Below are 23,689 nucleotides of genomic sequence, written 5' to 3'. Positions count from 1 at the left end.
CGTGTAATAATGATAACAGTACTAACAACAATGACAAGATAATGCGAATTTAATTAACGCGGGAAATAATTTTGTTTCGCATCTTTACTTTCCTTGTCGACAAATTACGAAATACCTAGAACTATATTTTTCGATTGTGGTAAAAAATTAAAATAGGTAATAGGACCGAGCGGTAACCGGAACTAAAAATTTCTCTCGGTGTACTTTTGTCAGTCGAATTGTTTCCGTTTCTTTGTATTCAGTTGCTTGTTTTTTTTTTTTTTTTTTTTTTTTTTTGTGGTTTTTTCAGTCAAAACTATAACGGAAATAGAAAAATGAAGACGGTGATATTCCAGGCTGGCAAAATATTAGCCTGAATACGATTATCGATACGAAAGGCGGATAAGGTTATTCCGAGATGTTATACGCCTGAAGAAGAAGTATAATCGTAACATGTCACGAGAATGATTAAATTGGCGAAAATAAACTTTCCCAGCTGCACGAAATGGCAAGAATTTTCATTTCACGATCGTTATCTTGACGTTTTCAGGCTTGTCGGCATCACTGGTATACCGACTATATCTATTAATATTGTACTCTCTATTACGTATTGTGGACGTATAAGCGGATGAGAATCACTCGGATGATTGATGATTGCAGGGGATTATGATTTACTGTAGGTCTGGATGATGCGCTAATTCGAGTCTGAATGCGGCCGAGATCTATGAAAGTAGATCCGTGATAAGACTTGCGAAATGTGTGTCATTCGGTTTATTGCCTTCGCCTCTCGAGCAGCTTGATTGGCTGTAAGAGTTTCGAACATTTTGTTAATTTTATCGCGAGATTGTCGTTCGTAATTGAGTATCATTGTCAAATTATTATACACGGGCTAGGAAGTTCGTATTAAAAAATACTGGATCTAGGAACAAAAGTTTATGCAACGATGCGTTAATTTCAAATTGCCTCGATGTAATTTTTAAAAATCTATAATATTCGGTAATTTTATTCAGAATACTGTTTTCTGTAAATTTATTGAAGACACTTTTTTCTCGAATCATATTTGCATTGTTAAACGTTTAATTTTGCGACATTATTGCACCGATATTGATCGTGATCAACAAACGGCAGTGTCGAATTGACAGCTAAATAAAATAATAAAACCGAATCTGGGTATTCTAATAAAAGATAGTCCTTTTAATAGAATCGAACGAATCTACTTGCAGATTTTTTATTGAAATCATTTTCGAGTCATTTGTTTATAATTCCAGTATTATTAATTTTTTTACTTCCGAAAAGAATTTCCGTAGTTTACGAATCTCCTTTAATGAAATTACTGAAAAGTGTAATCGACACTTGGCGAGCCAAATTTTAGTAAAACTCTTAACAACTTTTATAGCAAAATCGCTTTGAATTTATAATTTGATACCGTGACGTGAGCTTCGATAAAAGATGAATAAATACCGTTTATCGCAGCGCGATTCTCTGCAAAGTGAATCCTTGTCTCGTAAAGTATGAAATAATTTATTTTTTGCTCATTAATTTCTTCTCGAATGGATGCAGGATTAAATGTTCTGTAAATTTAACTAACTCTGCGGCTTTTCGATATTCTAAGATTGTAGCAAAAAAATGTTGCATGTGCAAAGCTCGTTTACAGTTTGGCAAATTAAGGAATTTTATAACTATCCATTAAAAAATAGCCAATAATGTACAGAATTTACTGTAACACCGTTTCGCGAATATTGTTGCTTTTTATTCATTCATTTATATTACCTTAGTTTTCTTTTCTCTTTTGGCCAATAACTTGAAACACCTTTATTTCTTATTCTTTATTCTCTTAAAAATCATGTATCCCTAATTATTTCTACAGTAATCGTAAAATTCGTTTGCTATTTCCAATCGCGTAATAAATTCGATTCGTTGTTTATTCACTGTTGCTGCGCATTTTGTATATTTCCGTGTTTCGGAATATTCAGATTCGTTTTTTTTTTTTTTTTTTGTTTTTCTTTTGAATAAATTTATCTCGACAGTTTTCGAGGTCAGCGAGCGATGCGTGTTGCGATAAATATACACGGAAAGAATAAAAGAGCAAATGTTACTCAAGATTGACGGAAGAAAGGGACACGTCGGGTTTTTTTTTGTAAAATGTATTTTGTAAAGTACGGAATTTACTCTGTAAAGAGTGAAAATCACCGCGTTTTTTTTTAAATCTGTTCTCTTTTTCTCTTCACCGCGTACATCGCTTGAATAGGTAAAATTACAGACACGTAACTGCACGAGATGTTGACTGTTGTTGTTATTATTTATAAACTGCGTTAAATTGCTTTAATAACTTATTGCATTTTACATATACATACATAGGTCTAAGTTATACAATATCGGAACTTGATGATTTTTCAGTTAGAATTATAACGCCTTGATCTTTTTTTTTTTTTGCAATGTTACGTTTTATACCTTTGAAGATATTTTTTCTTCCGCCTCTTTTCAAGTTCATCTGATACTATAATCTATAATCTATGTAACATGTATTTGCTGATGTAAATCTGTGTTGACTCCCTGTATAACCGGTATAATAAACATGTCATCATCATCATTATCGTCAACATTGTTATCGCGACAATCATTATTGTTTATATATCATTAATTTCTTAGTTGGCAACGTGTTAATATTATTTATAATTCAGTTACAGATATTATATATAACAGTCTCTAAAATCTTGCAAGAAATATTTTATCTTCAGTTGTCTTTTATATATATATATATATAATACATCGCGTATAGATATAAGAAATTTTACCGAGATCACGGATTCGTCGTTTTACTCACGCTCTATTAAAATTACAGCGCTCGAGAGAAGTTCGACTTCAAAATATATATATTTTTTGTCCTTCAAAGTCAGCTAATCGAATTCTATACTTTGGAATTTCGGATGAAAAATATGCACGTGCGATTTTTTTTCTTTCATCTTCTTCCTAACGCGGGAAAAGGAAGAATTCTTTGCCGAATTTATTACATCGATAAAATATCGACGATTTACGAACGGGGATCTTCGTTTCAGGAAGAAGATTACAGGCTTCTCCTTTTTCTACCAAACTGCGATTTTTATCCTCTGCAAGTGGATTCCAAGTGAATGAATGTGAATAAATTTCGAGGTAAGTTTTTGTACCGAGATGACTAACCAACGCGAAGGTGAAATTCCGGCTCTATTTCATCCGCTGGATGCACGCAGTAAAACTTGTACATCGCATAACGCGGCTTACGGTATTTGTTATTATTTATTTTTTATAAGTACGTGACCATGCTTACGTAATAATTTCCAAATTTCCATAATGCGTTTGACTAAAATTATTTACATCAACATTAAAATCGGTATTTACAGATTATTAATTACTAAAAATTGACGATCTTCGGGCTCAGGTTTTATTGCTTGCGTCGTTTAGGAAGAGATATTTTTAGAGGCGATTGTGACAATCGGATGTTAAATTAAAATTTTTACAGCTCTCTGTAATGTCACGTTGAACATTTTTACGAAACAAATGTCAACTTTCTATCCTAAAAACGGTGCCCGACTGAAACGTCGCTCAATAAACTTGTCAAATTAAAAATTAGACACTTTGGACGAAATTTGGAAATTATTAAATATTTATCGTGCATATACGATTGTATGTAAATAAATATATATTGCGTTATGCATATTGTTGTCGATTCTAATCGGTAGCTATGACGTTGAACATCGAAAATTCCATAACAGGTAACGCATTTTAGAAAATCACATGCACCGCGTAAATATATTTAGTTGGATTTTAGAAAATAAATTCCCTATTTTTGTTCGTGGCTCCAATTAAAAAGTTTTTCTTTAAAAAAACAAGAAGATTTTGTGAAAGGACGAGTGTCACATTTCTTTGAATTTCTGAAGAAACACGTTACAGCACTTCGATTATTATTTCTTTCCCGACGTTTATATTCAACCCAAAGATCACGATCCATAAAATAACGATTTATCAACCGTGAATCTTATTCTCCTAAATTGAAAGTTTGTAATAAATTACAACTATTTCACGAGATTGAATAAATTGATATTACGATTGACGTAAGTAATAAAAAAAAAAATTTTAATCACGATACTTGATAAATTTTTAAAAAAAATTTATAAAAATGAAAAATCAACCGAGCGCGATATTCCGCGTAACGTAGAACGCTCGTCTTTTGACAAAGCCTTTCTTTTACCCTGAACAAACTTTTCAGGGGTGTAACATGGGTGGAAAATGGCAAATTATTTTTTTTCCCAAAACACCCTAATATATACATATATATATATATATATACATACAACGTTGTAATTTGTTGCAGGATTATGTAATCTGTAAATTTTACTTATACGCATCATTCAAGCCCGAGTTTTTATCGATCAAACTCTCCGACCTTCTTGCATATTATTAATACTCTCGACGCCTCATCGCTCATTGAACTCTGTGGGCTCCCTTATCGTGACAAACTATGTGCACCAGTCGTAGATTTTTCACCGTGAATATATTCTCGTAGAGGTGAACTAGATCCTCACGACTTATCGCCTTCTCCTCAGACGCTCGCAACAGGTTCGGTATCAGAGTTCGCGATCTCTCGATCCTGAAAGTACGGAAAAAACAGTATTTCGTTACGTTCTTATTTTGTCATTTGTAAAAAACAAAAAAAAAAAAAAAAACGTTACTTGTTTCTGTAATTTGAAAGTAAAAAATCCGGATCAAACAAGTTTCATCGCTTGAATATTAATTACCATGCATATAATTTTACAATCTTTCATTGTTTTTAACATGCATGCGTGTTTTTTTTTTTTTTTTTTTTTTTCACAAGACGAATTTACTTCCAAGCTAATCGTGTAAAATTACAGATTGCGACACGTTTCTTTTTCATTGACTGCTACTAAACTGTACAAATACACGACACGTCGCGGAACATGTATGTATATAATTTTTTTTTTTTTTTTTATATGCATATATATTTTTGCCGAGTAATCCTCGGTCATGAGCCGGCTGTATATATACATATAGATTACAAAGACTGGCCATGACCCAGACGCCTTGACGGCTGTCCAATTTTTTTTTTTTTTCATTCAATTATTGTTTTTTTTATTTATTTTTTTTTTCTCAATTCACTTTCACCAATTTCATTGTCCGTCAAGGATCATCCCGCAGCCACGTCGGTAGATAGTTATTATGGACCAAGAAGAAGACGTCGTTAGGATTGCCAAGCCCTGCAGGCGCGAGGATGATGATTTGACCGAAACAGTGACGGATCGTTAAATTCACAGTGCGTAAAAGGAAGGCTGGCTGATTGTAGGTAAGAAGAGCCATGACCTCGTGATTTGACTAGCGTCTAACTCTATGAAATAAAAATCATGCAATAAGATCCGAGGAAACGTTGACGCAAATTCGTTGATTGAAGAGATTTTTACTTTTCGCTTTATTATTAAAGTATAATGATTTTACTTCAGGTGCAAAACTTGTTATCAAAAATCGCATTTTTCAATTCCCTGAAGGAATTTTTTTCAGTGATATCATCATTTTTAACAGTCGGAGGGAAAAAATTTTTCTGACACTTATTTCTGTGTCAGCTGTACAATATTCATATTAATTTTTCATTTCTTCCCCGAAACGTTATCGTATTACATCGCTTTTCAAAATACCTTCCCAGAAATGAAAAACTTATTTTGCACACTGTTAACTGACGAGTTGTTAATAGTTTTAAAAAACAAAAAAAAATTTCTAGATTTGTATCAATTATCAGAAGTTCAAGTATCAGAATTACGTTACATTATCGGGGAAAAAAATTAAATTCACCTCTAAAATTGTCTAAGAGAAAAAAAAAGAGAAAAAAACACCTGCTATCGTGATCGAGGATAGAAAATTTACGAAAATTTTGTCATCCGAACATCCATTTTTAATCCTATGAATAAAAGAAAAGAAACTGGGCAAAAAAAAAAAAAAAAAAATCGGTAAGTAACGTTGAAGAAAAAAAATCTGTTGAATCTTGAAACGTGACTATTCGGAAGTTGAACGATGAACAAAGAAACGCCGAGTCTATTACTCGGAATGCTTATGAATATTAAAAAAAATAAAAATCAAGCAATAGCGTACCTGTGGTCGAAATTCCACGTCGAAAAGAGAACCAGTTCCTCGTATGATCGGTAAGGATTGATGGTGTGCCTATCGGCGTAAGCACAACGATCGGCGCTCCAGACGCCGTCGCATCTGAATTCACCGTCAGAATTACAGAGCGCGAATCGCGGCACCGTTTCGTCGTTTTTGCCGATTTCGTAGGGACATAAATCGGCAGATTTATCGTTAGCGGTTGTTTTTTTAACGGGAGATATTCGTCGGGCGTCCGTCTCGTCGGTATCGTTTTCCTCGGGGAAAAATTCCGCGAGAAATCGGTTGCTGTTCCATGGCGACCAGAAACCTGCAGAGACAGCGCCGATTTTGCACGGACAGTGAAAATGGTGGCACGATAAAACCGAGGCGCTGAAATCCGCCTCGTCCGAGCTCAAATTCGCAGGTTTTTCTGCTTCTTCTTCTTCTTTTTCGCCGATCGATCGGCCGATCTCCAACCGATTTTTCGCCCCTCTTGCGTAACTTCGGTCAAAGTAAAAACCGAAACAGTGATCCTCCTTCAGTTGGAGCTTGAAATACGTCATCACGTGCAACAGACGACGCCTTGCCGATTCGTTCTTCGAATATACGTCCGAAGTCTTTATTTGATCGATCGTTTTGTACAGGTAACACCGGATCCTGTCCTGGCATCTGCGGTGCATGTAGGCCTCCTGAAAATTCGAGATTACACTTTAATTTGATCATTTTTTCACGAAAAAATTTCTTGCTTTTTCCATCGGCCATTTTTATTACCAATAAAGAGTTTCAATTTTTTTCTCATCATCATTACCGATTCACGAACATTCTCGTGATTCATTGCATGTATTTTCAAACTAAAATAAAACAGTAAATCTATCTTTGCCTAAAATGGAATTTAGCCAGATTAGCATGAAAGCTTATGGTAATTATCCCGATTTATTTATTTATTCAATTTTCTTACAAATAATTCGAGTCCTGCGCATACAATTCATCCGATCGTACTTCCAGAACTTGCTTCATACGCAGGAGTGGATAAAAACGAAAACGTGAAAAATTACGATCCTCATTGAAACCGAAGCGAATTAATAATTTTTTCGAATTTCAGATTTTATTCAATATTATAGGTAAATTTAACCTAATTTAAGATACGATTTATCCAAATATATAATACAGCTATTAGGCGAAAATGGTCATGACGTAATTTGAAATTACTGCATTAGAGCAATTTCATCGTGCAGGTGGAATCGGTTGAAAAATCGGTATCTATGAAATAATAAGAAAAAAAGTAAAATAAATTGTAAAAGTAAAGACCATGGACATTGTGAATGTTTTTTTTTTTTTGTTTTTTTGTTTTTTTTTTTATAATTATTATCGTTTATCCTCGATCAATATTCTTACTTTAGTTGTGGCCGTCGTCTCCAAATTCTTAAACCAGTCGGGATGATCCTCCCTCGAACTGAGTCTAGTCTTTTCGTCGTTCTTGTTCAGAGCCTTGTTCAAAACTGCGATCTTCGACTTTAGATTCTCGGTGAGAAATCTCGATATCGCATCGCCGGTCGTTATGAACTCGAGATTGACTTGACGCAGCGTGTTGTATAATATGTCAGCATCTGTGAAGCGAGTATAAATGATTATATTTGTAACATTTTAGTCCGAAAAAATTATTGGCTGCGAAGTAATTGCAGAAATTCAAACTCCTTGTTTCAACTTTGGTGAAATTCTTATTCAATCTCTCACGGATAGAATTTGAAAAAAGTTGTCAACGGATCAATATCCGATGAATCGGTGTTCCGAAACAATAAATTATTGTTTGTCTTTCACGACGGTGAAAAGTATGAAATTTTAAAAAATTTCTCAAAACTTGCGTTTTGTTTTCAGCTATTTTTCAAATGCTGACAGGAACTTCTGTCGAGAAAATAAGAAAAATTTTCAACTCTTTCTTATTACGGTTATCGCACTTGGACTTTTGGACATTTTTACGAACTTTTTAAATTAACTATATATTTTTGTAGGCAATCGGATCTTGAATTGACACGGATAAACATTAATTTCGCCAGCTGTGACCGCAAATTCGGTTGATTCAACGACTTTTTTCTCTCACTGCCGAAATGTGCACATACCTAGCAAAATTAAGATGTTTCGGCAGTTTCGACGTTTTCAAGTGTTCCACGGGATGATGCGTGACATTTTAATAAGACTGAAGTGTTTGATATTCCGAGCATTTGTATAATGATGAGTCGTGGAGTTGATTAAAGAAACGACATGTGAATCTGCTGTAAATATTTTTAACACTACTTACTTGTTTGAAAAAATTCATGTATACGTCACCCTATACATACAAAGAACCCGTAAATTAATTAAAGTCTTCTCAAACTTTGTGGCTTTGAATAAATAAACATCAAACGCAAAAAGCAACAACAAACACGTTTCAAAAATTACGATGTTGAAAATTTCAACGTCATCGTGAATCCGCAACGAAAAATTACGAATGTTCACCATTTTGTTTAAGAATTTATTTTCCGACGGTCTTTGCTACTTGTTATGAATTTCAAAGAAGTCGTAACGCGCGTACAAACAATTATTCAATAAGTTTCGAAAATCATCTCTCACGAATTTTTTTTAAACACTTCGATATTGCCAATAGCAGAATTGTGGAGTAAAATTTTTTTTTGAAATTTACAACAATCAAAAAATCGCTGTTCAACAAATTCCGAATTCTCCTGTTGATTCAACAAAAATCTACGATGATTCTCACAAATTCCACAGTGAAAAAAGTGCGAATGAAACGGTTGAGAAAAAATTAAAAAATTAAATAACAACAAAGTTCCTTCGCGATTGCTAAAAATCAATCGGTTTCATTCGGCGACGTCTTTTTTATTTCAACTATCATTAGCATCCAATGGGATCGTATGATATATTTCAATTGGGCATATATATACATATGTGTATATATATTTTATTTGTATAAATATGCCGAACGCGAAAATTAAGTCCAACGCATGTTAATAAATTATAGTGACTTTGCCGAATCGCGATTGCAAACGTTCTGCGACTCATCGTGTCCTGTGAACTTTATCCTAAATGCGGGTGTTTATTTAATTAATTACCAGCAAAAAATGCAAATCCCCAAATACATATGATTATGGTGAAAGAGAATTGCATCAAATTTTGCAACGCGTCATTGTTATTCGCACTTTTTATAAACCGTAAGCAAGCGTACTTTGAATATTCATTAAATTAAAACATTTTTAAGCTATAGCAGTGATTTTACGAAACGTACCTGCTTAAAAAATTGGTATCAGAATGACGAAGAAAAGCTCAGAAATCGCTGCTTAGTTTCAAATCGCTTCGGAATTTTTCCAAATCTTGTCAAAATTCGTTCAATTTCACTCTAATAGAAACACTGTTTTATACTAACTCTGAAAAATGACTATATTGAAATGATTGTTCGTACAAAAAAAGATTCTCAGTTTCGGTGACTGCGGAAAATAAGCCATCGTTAAGTGAAACCGATCGCATCTACTAGATTTTCAAAAATTTTGAAGCGATTCGAAAAATTTAAGTATCGATAACAAAGCATCTCTTATTCATAAGCCGAGTATTATATAATTTTTATATATTCAAAGAAATCTCGGCTTACGGTTATAATAAATTATTAGATTCACGAAAAGTACAATTCGCGGCGTCTTATTGACAATCATTATAAACGGTAAAGGGATTTTGCAGGATTTGGCATATCAAATAATCCGCAACCAGAAAAAGCTTATCTCGCATATTATCTCATCATATCGTCACGAATCTTTGCTCGCGTTCGTTACTTGCATGCAAAAGAATTTCGAGACGTTCTCGCGATTTCCCCGTGACGGATTTAACTTGCAATATCCGCGGTCCGCGGAAGTTAGATTTCGCCTGCGATTGCCAAATAATTGCTGGGTAAAAATTGTTAAACTAAAAGTGAAATCGGGAAAAGAAATGAAATAAAGATTTTTCCTCACCTGACAAAAACTTCTCCCCATGTCGCTGCAGTATCAAGGTAGTCTGCGGTTCTACCAATTGAAAATATTCGTCGTCGATTACCGATCCGTCGACGAGACAAATCGTCACTCTATCCCGCTCGTCGGGGTTTAAAATCTGTGAATTCGAATCAGGTAAAAATTAGAACGAGGAAAAATCAGCTGAATTATTTATTTTTTTTTTTTCTCTCAATTTACAACGTTTTTAAAACGGACTAAAAAGTATTAAATTATTTCTCCTAGCTCCATACAGATTTACAACACCGTGCAGATTTGTATCGAAAAATATGAGGTGCATAAATAAATAATTCATGCGTGATTAGTTCGGTAACAATTTTATTGGACCGCATATGATGTGAAACGTTTTCGTTTTAAATCTCTGTGAGGTTGGGTGAAAATATTTTATACTTTTCAGACCGTTTTAAAAACCTTGTAAATTTGGAATAAAAAAAAAAAAAAAAAAAAAAATTGTTTAAATAATTGTTTTCTGCTTTTTAATATTCTGTGTGTAGAATATTTGAGATCTAATCTCAGTCGAAGCTAATCGAATTATTTTTTTCTCATTATTTCAAATCAACGAATAATATTGCATTGGCATCAAGTTCTGAGCTATGTTTAAAGTTTCAAGTCTCTAACTCATCGTTAAACTCAAACTCGATGATCATTTGCATAATATACCGTATGATACATATACCACTTAGAAGTCAGAAGAATCGATAGAATAAATTATTGTCTGATGATATAATTCGTTGATTTTACGAGACAGTCAATGTCTGACTTAATTTTCAATTTCCTTATTTTCGTTTCCTGTTATTTTTTTTTTTTTTTTTTGTCAATTTCTATCCAATACAATTTGATATCAATATATCGTATACAGAGTGAATTGCTAACGACTGACATTAAATTTACAATGAATTTACGAATGTTGGTCACCCTGAAAAAATAAACAGCTCTGCGTGCAATGCGTGAAATTTCCGGTATAAACATTGGACGAGTAACAAAAAAAAAAAAAAATCGGAACATAACAACTCATAACTGGCTGATAAATAAGAGGAATTATAATGAATTAGAAACGCGGATGTAAAAACAAACCGAAGTGATCGGACAGGTTGTTTAATCGGCGATGTTGATCGGTTGCGAAAGAACAAACTTAAAACAAAACACAAAATTTATCGATTACAGAAAAAAAACCTGATGAAACTCGAAAATAAATAAATAAATCTTGTTTATCGTTTTTATACTGAAATGAAAATTATGTCTTTTACAAGCAAATATAAGTTTGCTTGTTCTTCCTTGTTTTCTTCATTCTATAATTAGATGTTTGTTTGTTTGGATCGAATAAGACTGACTTGCTCCTGATAAATTTTCTAGAGGATCGAGGCAAGTCTAATGGCGTTTCGAAAAATTTATGGCTTTGTGAATCAACAAAATTGACTAATGAATTCGAATAAGATTATCTTAATTAGGGTAATTTTTACGTTCTACATTATATGAGTAAATTTAACTCGTATTAAAAAAATCTTTCGGTAGGTGATTACAGGTTTTTAATTTTCTGAATAATCCTTGAACGATATTTACTTGTTCTCAGTGAGAATAAAAAAAAAAAAAAAATAAATAAATATTTATAATTTTTCAATTCAATCACGTTTTATTCGAATCAAGCAAATCCATACTGGTTGAATTTCAGGAAAGAAAAGTTTCAGTTTTACGTGTAGATGCACATGCATAAAGTGTATTACACGTATTTAAAAAATAATTGAATCGTGTTTTTTACCTCCCTTTAAAAACGATAATTGGAAAAAATAGTAAGCAAAATAAAGTGATCGAATAAAACTTCCCCATCACCTATTTATACATAAAATATATATATTTAAATGTATATTATCGAACGTAGCAACCATTCAATTCTCGTAAAAAAGAAAAAATCGAATCTTTCCCTCAGTGTGAAAATTGCCCCTTGAGGAAAATCTTTGAAAATCAAGGGCAGAAACGAAAACCAGGATCACCGCTTGGTGGGGCAGAAAGGGGCTGGTGACCCAGTTTCGGGGGAAACGTTGAAATCGAATTTGCAGAGGTTCGTTAGGCGGACGGAGATGATTCGTCGATGTAATCGACCTTGACCGAGACTCGCGCAACCGGAAGCGGATGTTCCTAGTTCCACGTGCAGCTACATTGACGGGGTTGGAAAAATCAGAGCATCGACGCTGGGGGCTTGGACCACTCGATAAAGCCGGCAACTGCAAATCCGGCCGGGCTTATGCACTTGCAATTGCGGTTGCATCAGGCGTCACCCGAATGCGGGGGAGGAAGCTGGTACGTGATCGCGTAATCTCTAGTCTCTCAATATTCGTCTTATGCTGATGAGAATTTGTGTGCGGATGGGGGAAAAATAAAACGTGTTTACAAAGAAATATCGACACTCGGAAGAGTGATCCTTTATCAAAACTGCACTGAGAGAAATTTCATTTGTTACAGTAACTAGAAAAATTCAGTAAAACAGATATCGTTGAAAAAACTGTTTGAATATTGTTGGAATTACGAGAAACGAGGTACGCGTAACCGTTTTCCGCTATCGTCGATCCTTTTTTTAGTAATTGCAACGCAAAATCAGTTTCTGAGGTTTAATCGACTCTTTTAGTTAAACAAGGATTTAACGTCAATTTATCGTTGCACGAGCGTTACATTTTCGCAACAGTCGCAAGAAAATATAGCAACAGTGATCGTAATGAGAAAGAATAGCGACGGATACTAGACTTTCCGTTAACATCTAGAAAACTAATTTTCATTTTCTATCCAGAACCATATTTACCGATCGTGGTAAAAAATGAAAATAGTTAACGACCGAGCGGTAACCGGAACTAAAAATTTCTTTCAGTGTGATACGAGTATCAAGTATTTCTTAATTTGAGGTAAGATATGTATGACATAAAACGTACGCAGTAACTCGGGATTACAGTTCTGTAACTTGTTTGTTTTCATACCTTAAGTTGGCACGCGGAATATTTTGAATTCGGTTTCAATTGAATGAAGCAAAATTCCAGAAATGCTTCATTTTTCCTTGTTTTTTTTTTTCTTTTTGTAAGACAAACCGTCAGCCCAGAAGTTCCGACGAGTTTTGACTAAAAACAAAAACTTGCATTCGGAACTCGACCCCAACACTTGTAACCGATCAGATTTAACGATCATCCGGTAATTTCCCGGCTCGATTAAGTTGGCGTTAAGTGTTTAGCACGGATCAAAGATACGAAAAATTATAAAATACAACTCACGTTAAACTTTGCGCAGGCCTTGCTTTTAAGCTCCTGAAAATCCTTGCAAGCGACTCCGAATCTCCGAGTGCGATCGGCATTTGTCACTCGGTATCCCTTGATCTGAAAAAAAGGTTGAAAGAACAATACCAGTCAGTAATGAAAATCACAAATACAGTGGTGTAAATTTTTTTAGCGACCGTTTTAAATCACCTCTTTCTCATCGTTAACCGGCCGAGAGTCTTTGCCTTTCATTATGCGACGGAGCCGATCAACGATGACGGACATGTTCTTTCACGCAGCGTTCCGATCGAGAAAGTAGCGAAGAACGGGAAGAAATGGGGAAAAACCGAGCCGCTCGGTAAGTTAGGAAACTGCTTACCGACGCCGAGTATACGACGGACGCGTGGCCCGATACGCACTACGAACAGCTGTTCGCTTCCTGCGAGACGCGTCCCAACCAAACCCGACTCTTGTTAATCGCTCCGCGGATCGTTCGTACCGAGTATTTTTCACATCGGAAATTTGAAACGATCTTCGGAACGCGACGAACGGAACCGGATGCCGAATTTAAGAGGGGCTTCGACTAGTTCATGATCCGACGGATCCGCCGACGGGCGACGGACGCCGCGACGCCAGGAGAGCCCAGGAGAGACTGGAGAGGAATCGTCGATCCTCTTTTATCTCTGCGCAGTCGCGTTGCGCGACTGCGTTTTTCCCTGCTAGCCTGCAAAACTCGCACAGCGCGCAAAGTCGCTCGAACGCGTCGCGATTTTCGAACGAATACTCGTGCTTTTTATGCGGTTCATATTATTGGCATATTGGGGACAAAAAAAAAAAAAAAATTCCTCTCTATCTTATTGTTAATTACTATCGATTAGACGCGGATGATATCGCCCTGGTAACGAGGCTCGAATAATGCGGCTGGACGTACGCTGAGAAAAATTTCATTTGTTACAGTAACCAGAAAAATTCTGTGAAACGGGTATCCGTGAAAAAAAAAACTGTTTGAATATTGTTGGAATTGCGAAAAACGAGGTACGCGTAAACATTTTGCGCTATCGTCGATCCTTTTTTGGTGATTGCAACGCAAAATCAGTTTCTGAGAGGTTTACTCTACTTTTTTAGCCAAACAAGGCTTTGACGTCAATTTATTCTTGCACGAGAATTAAACTTTCGCAACGGTTGCAAAAAAATACAACAACAGTGATAGTAATGAGAAAAAATAGTTACGGATACTAGACTTTCTGGTAACAGCTGGAAAACTAATTTTCATTTTGTACTTAAAACTATATTTTTCGATTGTGGTAAAAAATGAAAATAGTTAAGGACCGAGCGGTAACCGGAACTAAAAATTTCTCTCAGTCTAGGTCGGGTTCGATGTAATTCAAAATAAGTCTATGAAAAGAAAAGATCTCTTGTCGTACAGAGGAAAATTTTAAGACACCTAATTTCAATTATAACGAAGTCGGAAAAATCACGTTATTTTATTATTAACATTTCTTACCGTTTAATAATAATTGTAGCTCATTTTATTTATATATGAGATTCCTGACCTCGCCAGTTATTGTTTAAAAACATTCGATATTCAGAATCGTTACAATTTGATTCAATATTCTAACTTTATTTAAAATCGCTTAAATGGGAATTCTTAAATACTCGTTTTATCGCATCGTTATTTAAATATTTGTTTTTTTTTTTGGACTCCCATTTCGTTCGAATCGACGAAATCGTAATATCAGAAAGTTTAATTATAAATATTGATGAATTAGTTTTGAACCGGTAATATGACAAGTTTGTCGAATTATTCAAAGGTCATTCCAAGTATATCGATTATTGTTACATATACGATAAAACTTTGCAGTTCAGATAAATAATCAGTGAAACGCGTTCGATTAATATTATGTAAATCGAATAAATGATCAAATATTTGAATTAACCATTTTACGATGTAAACAAATAGAATTCAATCGAGTACAATAAGTCTAGCCTGAAAAATTTCACCATGTCAATTCCGCTGATTGTGAGTTTGATTTGTTCAATGTCCTCGGTATAAAATATAATTAAACTTGATTCCAAAATTCTACCGTCAAATGTAATAGTTAGTATTTTACTGTAGAATTCGAGTTCACGAAAAATAAGAAAAAGAAAAACCCGCATTTACTAATTTGCCTTAATCTAATACGACAGTTTAAGGGGGGAGCCTGCTTTAGAGGCTTTAAAAAATAGGTTTTTTCGAGTATTTTTTTGGGAAGGAAACAAATGTCCGATTGAAACGAAACCTTCAGGGTTTGTTGTTATGTATTTCAACAGTCTTCTCGAATTTTTTCATTAGGATACATGTCATATTATGCCTGGTACAAGCATTTCACCGAGGCAAAAGGTGCAGGTCGCAATTTCCGTCTGAAACAAAGAACCCAAAAAAAATTTTTACTTCTCAATAGTATAGCTTTGTTACGGGGTAGATTGCGTAGGCTCCGATGAGCGGTAATCGGAGCTTACTCCACGCCCAGCCAAGGTGTTATTTGGCTATTGTAGGGTCCGTTCACGTCGACTATGCACTCGCGTGCTACTACTCCCAATGCAGGAAGCGAATGGAATAGAAAGGGATCGGTATTAAGGGAAGGTAAACGATTTAAAGTATATGATTGTTTATTCGTGGTCAATGCAACGGAGTCGGTCAAGGGAAAAAGGGTACGGTCTTGATTTAGAGGGATAGGTGTCTTGCTTGAGTGCTGGGATGGATCTGCCTGCTTCTGCCGGATGTAGCAGGCAAGCTAGCCGCGAGTTACAGGAGAACCTGCTGACTCGCGAACGATAAGGGTAGATTACAGAGCGTAAGGTAACTAAGAGCGTGGGAAAGGAATATGAAGTCTGGAGGACGTAACAGCTTCTAGTTAAACCAAGAAAATTCAACAAAAAGTGAAAAATTCAACAATTTTTCGCAAATTAAAAAAAAAATTCACTTTAGATTGTTTAAAAAGTGGGTTAATCTTGACTTTCTTAAGATTTTTTAGGTTCAGCTAGAAGAGAATTTAATCCCGAGTAGAATGCAATTTGTCTCGTTTCGATAGGACGTTTAGTTTTTTCCCTATCTTTCCCGCCAATTAGGAAAAATCGTAAAAATGAAAAACCGAGAAATCGTGCGTCAAAGTTTTCGTATATAAAAAATCGTAATATTCTTGAACTTACCGCATTAATATGCTAATCAGCGATTCCTGGTCCATAGAGTCGCCCTCCAGACTCTTCAAAACACTGGTTCAAAACTTCAAAAAACTGGTTCAGACTCTTCGAAAAACTGGTTGAAAACTTCAAATAACCGCTCGTATACCTGCTCGACGCTTGCTCACTATTTCTTCTGTAACTCCGAAAACATTTCGAATTTGCGTCTGAAATTTTAGGGACACATTCTTGGATAGTTTGGGAAGACATTTATGCAAAAAAAAAAAAAAATAGATTTTTTGAAGCCTCTAAAGCAGGCCCCCCCCTTAAAACTCCTTTCTTGGATTTTGACTCTTAACGACTGATGTTCGCGTATTTCTTCGAACACACGTCGCGAGGTAAAAAATGAACTAAAAATCGTTTTTTTATACGTTTAACGATTATCTAATAATAATTAACCGAAAGAATTATGGCGCAGATGAATCGTAGGTCTGATCAATTACGTCATAACCAAGGACTGCGGTCAGTGCTTTTTGATATGATTATATGCCAATACAAAACACGAAACAACAAATTAACAAAAAGAAAAAAAAAAAAAAAAAAAACGATCAAGAGTTCCGGAACTTCTCGCTGTTTCCGGTATTTGCGTAAATGAAAACCTTGGACAAAAACATATCAGGTTTTGCAAATGTTTTGCCAATGGCAAGGCAAATTTTTTTGCATAATCTAATCAGTTCCGATCAGTTGAGTGGAAAGAAACCGAGCAGGCGAATTTCAACGAAAACCTTGTTTATTCGTTTTCGAGACATATATCGTCGGACGGAAAATCTATGACAAATATAAACATTCGTCTAAAATCAGTCGGAGATATGACATTGATCAATGGATTATTGATTAATTTTTTCTTCATGCGAATTAATTTTCAGCTTGTTCTTCTGGAAATTTGTTCTCAGATCGAACATAACTGAATAAAAACGATCGTAGTATCGATTATATACGTTGAAAAGAATCCATTGTCCAGACGAAGTTTAGTGCGGTTATTCAAGGTTGCATGTTTCATAAACTGGAATCAGGTAAAACGCAATCGTCTTAACGACTCACGAATGCGATTGAAAAAATATTTAATTGGTGAATAAATATTAATTGCATACGCGAATCGCTTCTGGCGGATGAAGCGGATAAAAATTACACGCACGATGGGTGAAATTCACTATATTTTTGATTCTCTGAAACGAATCGAGACCTCAAGAATGAAGAGGTCGTCTGAAATACGCTAAAAATTGAGGCACGTGTAAAGTCGGAGGTTTTTAACGTTTGTTTTTTCGTTATCAGGAAATACTCGTTCAAATAGAATAAATTAATAACCGCGGAAATAACTGTCTTGCGATATCATTGAGGTTAAACATTGTTGCAATAATTTTTTCTTCTACCGTTCTTCCTCGTTAATCCGAATTCGCAAAACTATTGCGACAAATGAAACAGACGGATAAACATTTGAGCCGTGCAACACAAAGAAAAATATTCCGCATCGGTAAAATTCTACCGAGGCATGATTAATCTTTGGCTTTATGTCAGCGTTTCAACTTCCGTTAAACAGGATTGCATGTACAGTTAAATATCTTGCGTGTAATTAAATTACCATACAAACTCTAAGCGTTGGCTTTCTCAGCGCTTTACGCACGCTTATTACGCATAATCGCACCTGCGTTATTCGCGTTAATCATTGCAACTTGTTGTTAGTAATGATTGTTGTCGGGATAATCAATTGCGCGCAGCGAGATCCGAACAATTTTTATTACCGCGTGACTCGAACATTTTTACATCGATAATACCGCAAGTACAAAGTGAAAATGGAAAGAACAATTACGAATATATAATTTACAAAAAAAAAAAAGGGGGGGGGGGTTTATCTGTATTTATTTTTATATTTTAACTTTCAAATTTTTTTTTTTTAGAATAATAGAGATCGGAAAAATTATATTGAAGTCACTGGCTTTACACGGAATAATAATACAAAAAAAAACAAATTCAAATCTTCGCTTATTTCCGATTCTCTCACAAACCCGCGGATTCGTGCATATTACGTAATTTTAATCACTGCTGTAGGTACACATACATTGCAATATGGGTATTAGGGTGGTCCTTTATAGGGTTGTTTTTGAATTCTTATGAAAATTAATTTCAAAAAATTCAATGAACATTTGAGCACTCTACGTCAACTCTAAGATAGTTTAGTTTGTAATCGAAGTATCTTCTGAAAATAACATGGAAAAAACTTTCTTTGCACTTTGAAGTTGTATAATTCGTTGATGAATGTACCGAAATCAATGAAAAATACATATTTTTGTAAAGAATTCAATGCTCTAGAAAAAATCTCTGATGTATAAAGTTCGTAAATGGTAGCCTTCGTATGTTAATTAACGTTCAAAGTTTAATCGAATTCGTTAATAGCATTCATTTACGATTTTTATAGATCGTTCATTTCTCTACAAAAATATGTATTCACCATTATCATTTATATATTCGTCAACGACGTATAAAATTTCTAAGTGAAAAACAAGTTTTCTTCCACGTTATTTCCGTAAGATAATTCGATCACAAAGCGAATAGAGTTGGTTTAGAGAACTCAAATATTCGGGGATTTTTTTTTTTTAATCAATTTGAAAAAATCGAAGCGCCTGGGAGCATAAAAATTAAAAAACAACCCCGTTAAGGAACACCCCGACGTATACAGCTAATTTATTTCTCGTTTCTTTTCTCGTTCACAAATTTTTACACTCTTTGAACTCTTATTTGTTTTTCTTTTTTTCCTATTTCTGGTACAAGAAATATACGAGTCATGCCCGAAAAGAAAACCTTAGATCCGCGTGATGCGTGAAATTTTGCAAACGGATTTGTCTCAAGTCAGTCAGGGAAAAAAGAAAATCCATTGACCTAGATTCGATAGGAAAAGTAATTTGACATGAATAAGAATCAAGTTATATCACGAATCTTGATTGTGAATATTTCTGTATCAATTTGTTTGTTTAAAGAAGTTGGTTGGCCGATGATTTATATTTTTCATCAATTATATTACAAGATGTTTGTACATTGGGTGTTCATCGTTCGAATTTTCTCCGCGACAGCTGATTTTATTCTTTAGTAGATAATACCGCAATTCGATAAAAAATTAGCGAAAAAAAGGACGAATTAACACGTAGGTAACATCTCCCTTCTCTATAATGCTCGTTTGTTTTATAATATATGTAGACACTGCCTTGAACATAAATATAATGTATAATTGAAGATCCCGAAATTTGAGATTCCGCGTGAAATAATTATAATCATTGAACAAGATTTCAATTCATCGACATTGATGTCGAGTGATTTTTATCCACTTCTGCCGTATGTTATGCCCATTTCGTGACCGACAATGCCTGTTCACCGATAGTGAAAGCACTTCTCGTCCAGCTATTACCTTCATGAAAATACCATTGCAATTAACGACCGGCTCCGGAATATATGCCAAGAATGTAAAACAGAAGAATTGGAATTCCGAGGCTGAAAACTTTCGACAAATAATCCATACCGTCATTCGATTGTCGCACGAATCTTTTTCATGCGAGTCGCAATCCGCCAAATTTTCGGCCTGCTTTTCAATTTTATGAATATTACGAATCGAATTTTCCGCACTTCCTGTCGCCGGTAATAAAACATCTTCCCATATATTTTCAACGTGAATTATGCGTACGCAACTGGAGACTAAAAATAGTATATTATCTTACTAGTGTGGAAAGTGGTAGATTTCCGATGAGCGCTGTGACCACACGATTCGGATATCGCCATTTGCATTCATGTTACGAGCAATTTTTCAAATTTTTGTGAAAAGCAAACGAATGTAATATGATAATTTAATAGATGTAGATGAAGGATAATCAAGGGAACCAGAGGCAGAAGTCTGGCTTCGCGAAACCTAACCTAAACGTGCAAACTTCAGGCTGAGCTCAACCCAACGACGTTAATGGCGATGCTTAAAGTCCGTGCGTAAAATTAAGCCATGCGCTAAAAAAAAAAGAAAACACTAGTGCGCAAAGAATAGTTTCAGCCATGCGCGTGCGCCAGCATCGTTTTACCGCACTGTTAAAAAATGGGACACTTTACGCACGCTCCACAGGCTTCGAAAAATAAACTTTTAATTTAACTTTTTTTTTTTTTTTTTGGAGTATCAGAATCCGTGCACACAACTTTTTACGGATGGAAAAAAGAGTGAAGAAGAGAGAATATCGATGAGTATTTTTTCATCCTGCAGACGGAAAGACTTGCGGAAATAAAATTGATCGGGCGTCGATTCGATTGGAAATCTCGTCCTTTTTCGTTTCCGATCACAGGCTACGCGTTCGTTTCGATTTGTTCTTTTTCATTTCCTCTTCATTCTCGTCAGTCGGTGCCCGAGTCTGACTTTATGCACTTTACGCGTGTAAAACGGCCATCGAGCTATGACTCCCCGCATTATTACAAAGCCTTGAACGCCGCCGGCGCTGTTTACGCCTCTGACCCGATTTTGCACCTCGCTTATATACCTATGTCATACCCATACATTATATATTTTACCGTCGTGGCACTTACAGGTATGTAAACCTCTAACACCGGGCTGCTTTGTTAATTGCTCAATTTTCATTTACGCAAATCGTCTCGAATGCCGCAACGTACAGATTTAACTATCTCTAGGCTTCGATGTTTCGTAGCCTGGAACTGCCGTTATTTCAAACATCAACAATTCCAAGGCTGCTTTTTGCAAGCTTTCGAAAAATTGCACAAACGAATTTTTCACCACTCGCGACATAAATGCATAAGAATAATCAAAGTTCGTTCATTCAAACCTAGGTTCACGAGGTATGAAAAATTCCCTTTTCTCCCTGGCTCAGAATTTTGTTTCATTTCCTTTTTACTCAAATCGAAAGCCGTGACAAATTGACTCGACTTCCTTTGTGTTTAAGATTCGTTGCGCGAGAAAATAAAAAAAAATCGTACCCTCACGGTAGTAAAAAAAAAATAACACAGCAATAATCTACACTGAGTAATATTTCATTTGTTGTAGTACCTAGAAAAATTCAGTAAAACAGTTGTCGTTAAAGAAACTGTTTGAATAGTCTTCGGATTACGAAACACGAGGTACGCCTAACCATTTTGCGCTATCGTCGATCCTTGTTGATAATCGCAACGCAAAATCAGTTCGTTTGATTTACTCTACTTTTTTAGTTAAACGAGGCTTCAACGTCAATTTATCGTTGCGCGAGCGTTAAACTTTCGCAACAGTTGCAAGAAAATCTAGCAACGTAACGATAAAGAACAGCAACGGATACCAGACTTTCCGGTAACAGCTGTAAAACTAATTTTCATTTTCTACCTGGAACTATATTTTTCGATCGTGTTAAAAAATGAAAATAGTTAAGAACCGAGCGATAACCGGAATTAAAAATTTCCCCTCGGTGTAAAGCAGAGCTTTGCGGAGCGTGAATCAATCGAATCGTTGATTCGTTCATCCTCTGTTCGTCTTCTCAAAGGTTAAGATATTGCGACGGAAGTCTTGGGTAATCGGCACCGGTTACACCAGAGTCGTATTTTAAGCCGGAGCCCTGAGGGCGAAATAGCCTTGAAAAAAAAAGTATTGCTCAGTGCGACAACAGGTGTTTACATACAAGCGTTGCAATGCCATGCAGGTAACGAGTAGAAGCAGCTGATCGACGTAAAGGTGAACATTTTTTTTTTTTTTTTTTTTCCCATAAAATCGCTGTATTAATATGAATCAACAAAAATTAACTCTCTCGTAATAAGTCGGACGGCTTGTGTTCGTAGCGGAATCGGTTTGAAGTTAAGCTTGTTAATTTCGAACGTAATCTTGAAAATAAACGGCAAGTGAAACGACGACGAGAACAAAACCACGAGGATGAAAAAAGAAAAAAAAAAAAAAAACTACACCCGCACATATCTCATTCAAAGAGGAAACAAGAATCCGTTGAATAATCAGGATAATAAATAAAATTAACCACAGGTAAAATAATTTACTAACGTATAACCTTTACAAATAAATAAAATAAATAAATTCAGTCCCGATACGATCGGCAGCTGTTTCCCGAAAACGATACGTAATCGAATTCACGCGCGATATATTCATATGTATATACATATAATATATATACACATATGTACATACCTTGCTTGTACTTGAGTGTATATGCAAATTCGAGCTGCGGGCAAATAGCCTATTTGGTACATAAACATACGATGGCATAATCGAAGGCCGCCTTAGCGAACGCATAAACGCGTGTATAAAGGCTGCAGATAATGCAGAAAATGACGTTGCATTATATATGCTGGAATAAACGCGCGGTCTCGTTTTTATTTTTACTTTTTCGAATTGTACTTTTTTTTTTTTTTATTTTTTTTTTTCTTGTTTCCGTTTGTTTCCCACTTCCCCCTCATCTTCTCATTTCCACGCTTGTTCGTTCCCTTTATTCCCTTGTAATTATCACAGGCGAACGAGAAACAATGTTCGTTGAACGTGTGTTAGAAATTCAAGTAGTGAGAAAAAAAAATGAAATAAATAAATAAATAAATAAATAAGATAAACAAAAAAAGAATAAAAAATCCATCACTGGTAATTCGGATACGAATTGAGGGGAGTGAAAATTTTCGGCGGTGTAGAAAAAATTGTAAGACGACGGGTGGAATAACAATGAGAAACGGTACAAGACGTAAATAGGAATAATATATGTTTCCTGAATCTTAAGAACCGCGAATCCGTGCATCTGTGCAGCAATAAATCCAATTGTCATTCCGTTCTCCCGTTTGCTTTCCGCCACCGCATACTCTCGCTCTTGTGTCTTACCCGGGGGAGGGGGTGGGGGGGGATAATTTAATCGGTATGGATATAATTCGTTGTATCAGGTCTGCGGTTCGAGTCGTGAGAAGATAGAAAGAAGGGAACGAAAAGGCGAGGGAAAAAATATGTATTCTCGATACACTGAAACGTGCCGAAACGGTATGATAAAAGAAACGTTACGAGTGTGGGAAAACTGTGGGAAAAGTTTTTGTCGTGAGTAAAAAAAAAAAAAAAAAAAAAAAGTTTTCAACTTGTACAATTGTGTCAATTAATTGCATGGAAGAATAAAAAACTTTCAAAAT

General features: G+C 35.2%; 1 protein-coding gene across 2 annotated transcripts; it reads right to left on the bottom strand.

The window, feature by feature from the left end:
• Positions 1 to 1,914: 1,914 nt before the first annotated feature.
• LOC124180503 (DNA fragmentation factor subunit beta) lies at positions 1,915 to 14,024 on the bottom strand. Of its 2 annotated transcripts, XR_006870273.1 has the most exons (7): positions 13,577 to 14,024; positions 13,385 to 13,486; positions 10,098 to 10,233; positions 7,501 to 7,712; positions 6,112 to 6,794; positions 5,137 to 5,356; positions 4,479 to 4,603 (listed from the first exon to the last, which is right to left on the bottom strand). XR_006870273.1 is itself a non-coding variant. In XM_046566109.1 (6 exons), exons 1-6 carry the CDS (start codon positions 13,649 to 13,651, stop codon positions 4,438 to 4,440), a joined length of 1,374 nt encoding a protein of 457 aa, XP_046422065.1. In that variant the 5' UTR covers positions 13,652 to 14,024; the 3' UTR covers positions 1,915 to 4,437. The 2 variants fall into 2 exon arrangements, 1 of the variants encoding a protein (XP_046422065.1); XM_046566109.1 differs by lacking the exon at positions 5,137 to 5,356 and having other exon boundaries at positions 1,915 to 4,603.
• Between the last annotated feature and the right edge of the window lie 9,665 nt (positions 14,025 to 23,689).

Source organism: Neodiprion fabricii, chromosome 4 (genome assembly GCF_021155785.1).
Source record: "Neodiprion fabricii isolate iyNeoFabr1 chromosome 4, iyNeoFabr1.1, whole genome shotgun sequence".
NCBI classification, from domain to species: domain Eukaryota; kingdom Metazoa; phylum Arthropoda; class Insecta; order Hymenoptera; family Diprionidae; genus Neodiprion; species Neodiprion fabricii.
This window is presented reverse-complemented; position numbering and strand designations above follow the sequence as displayed.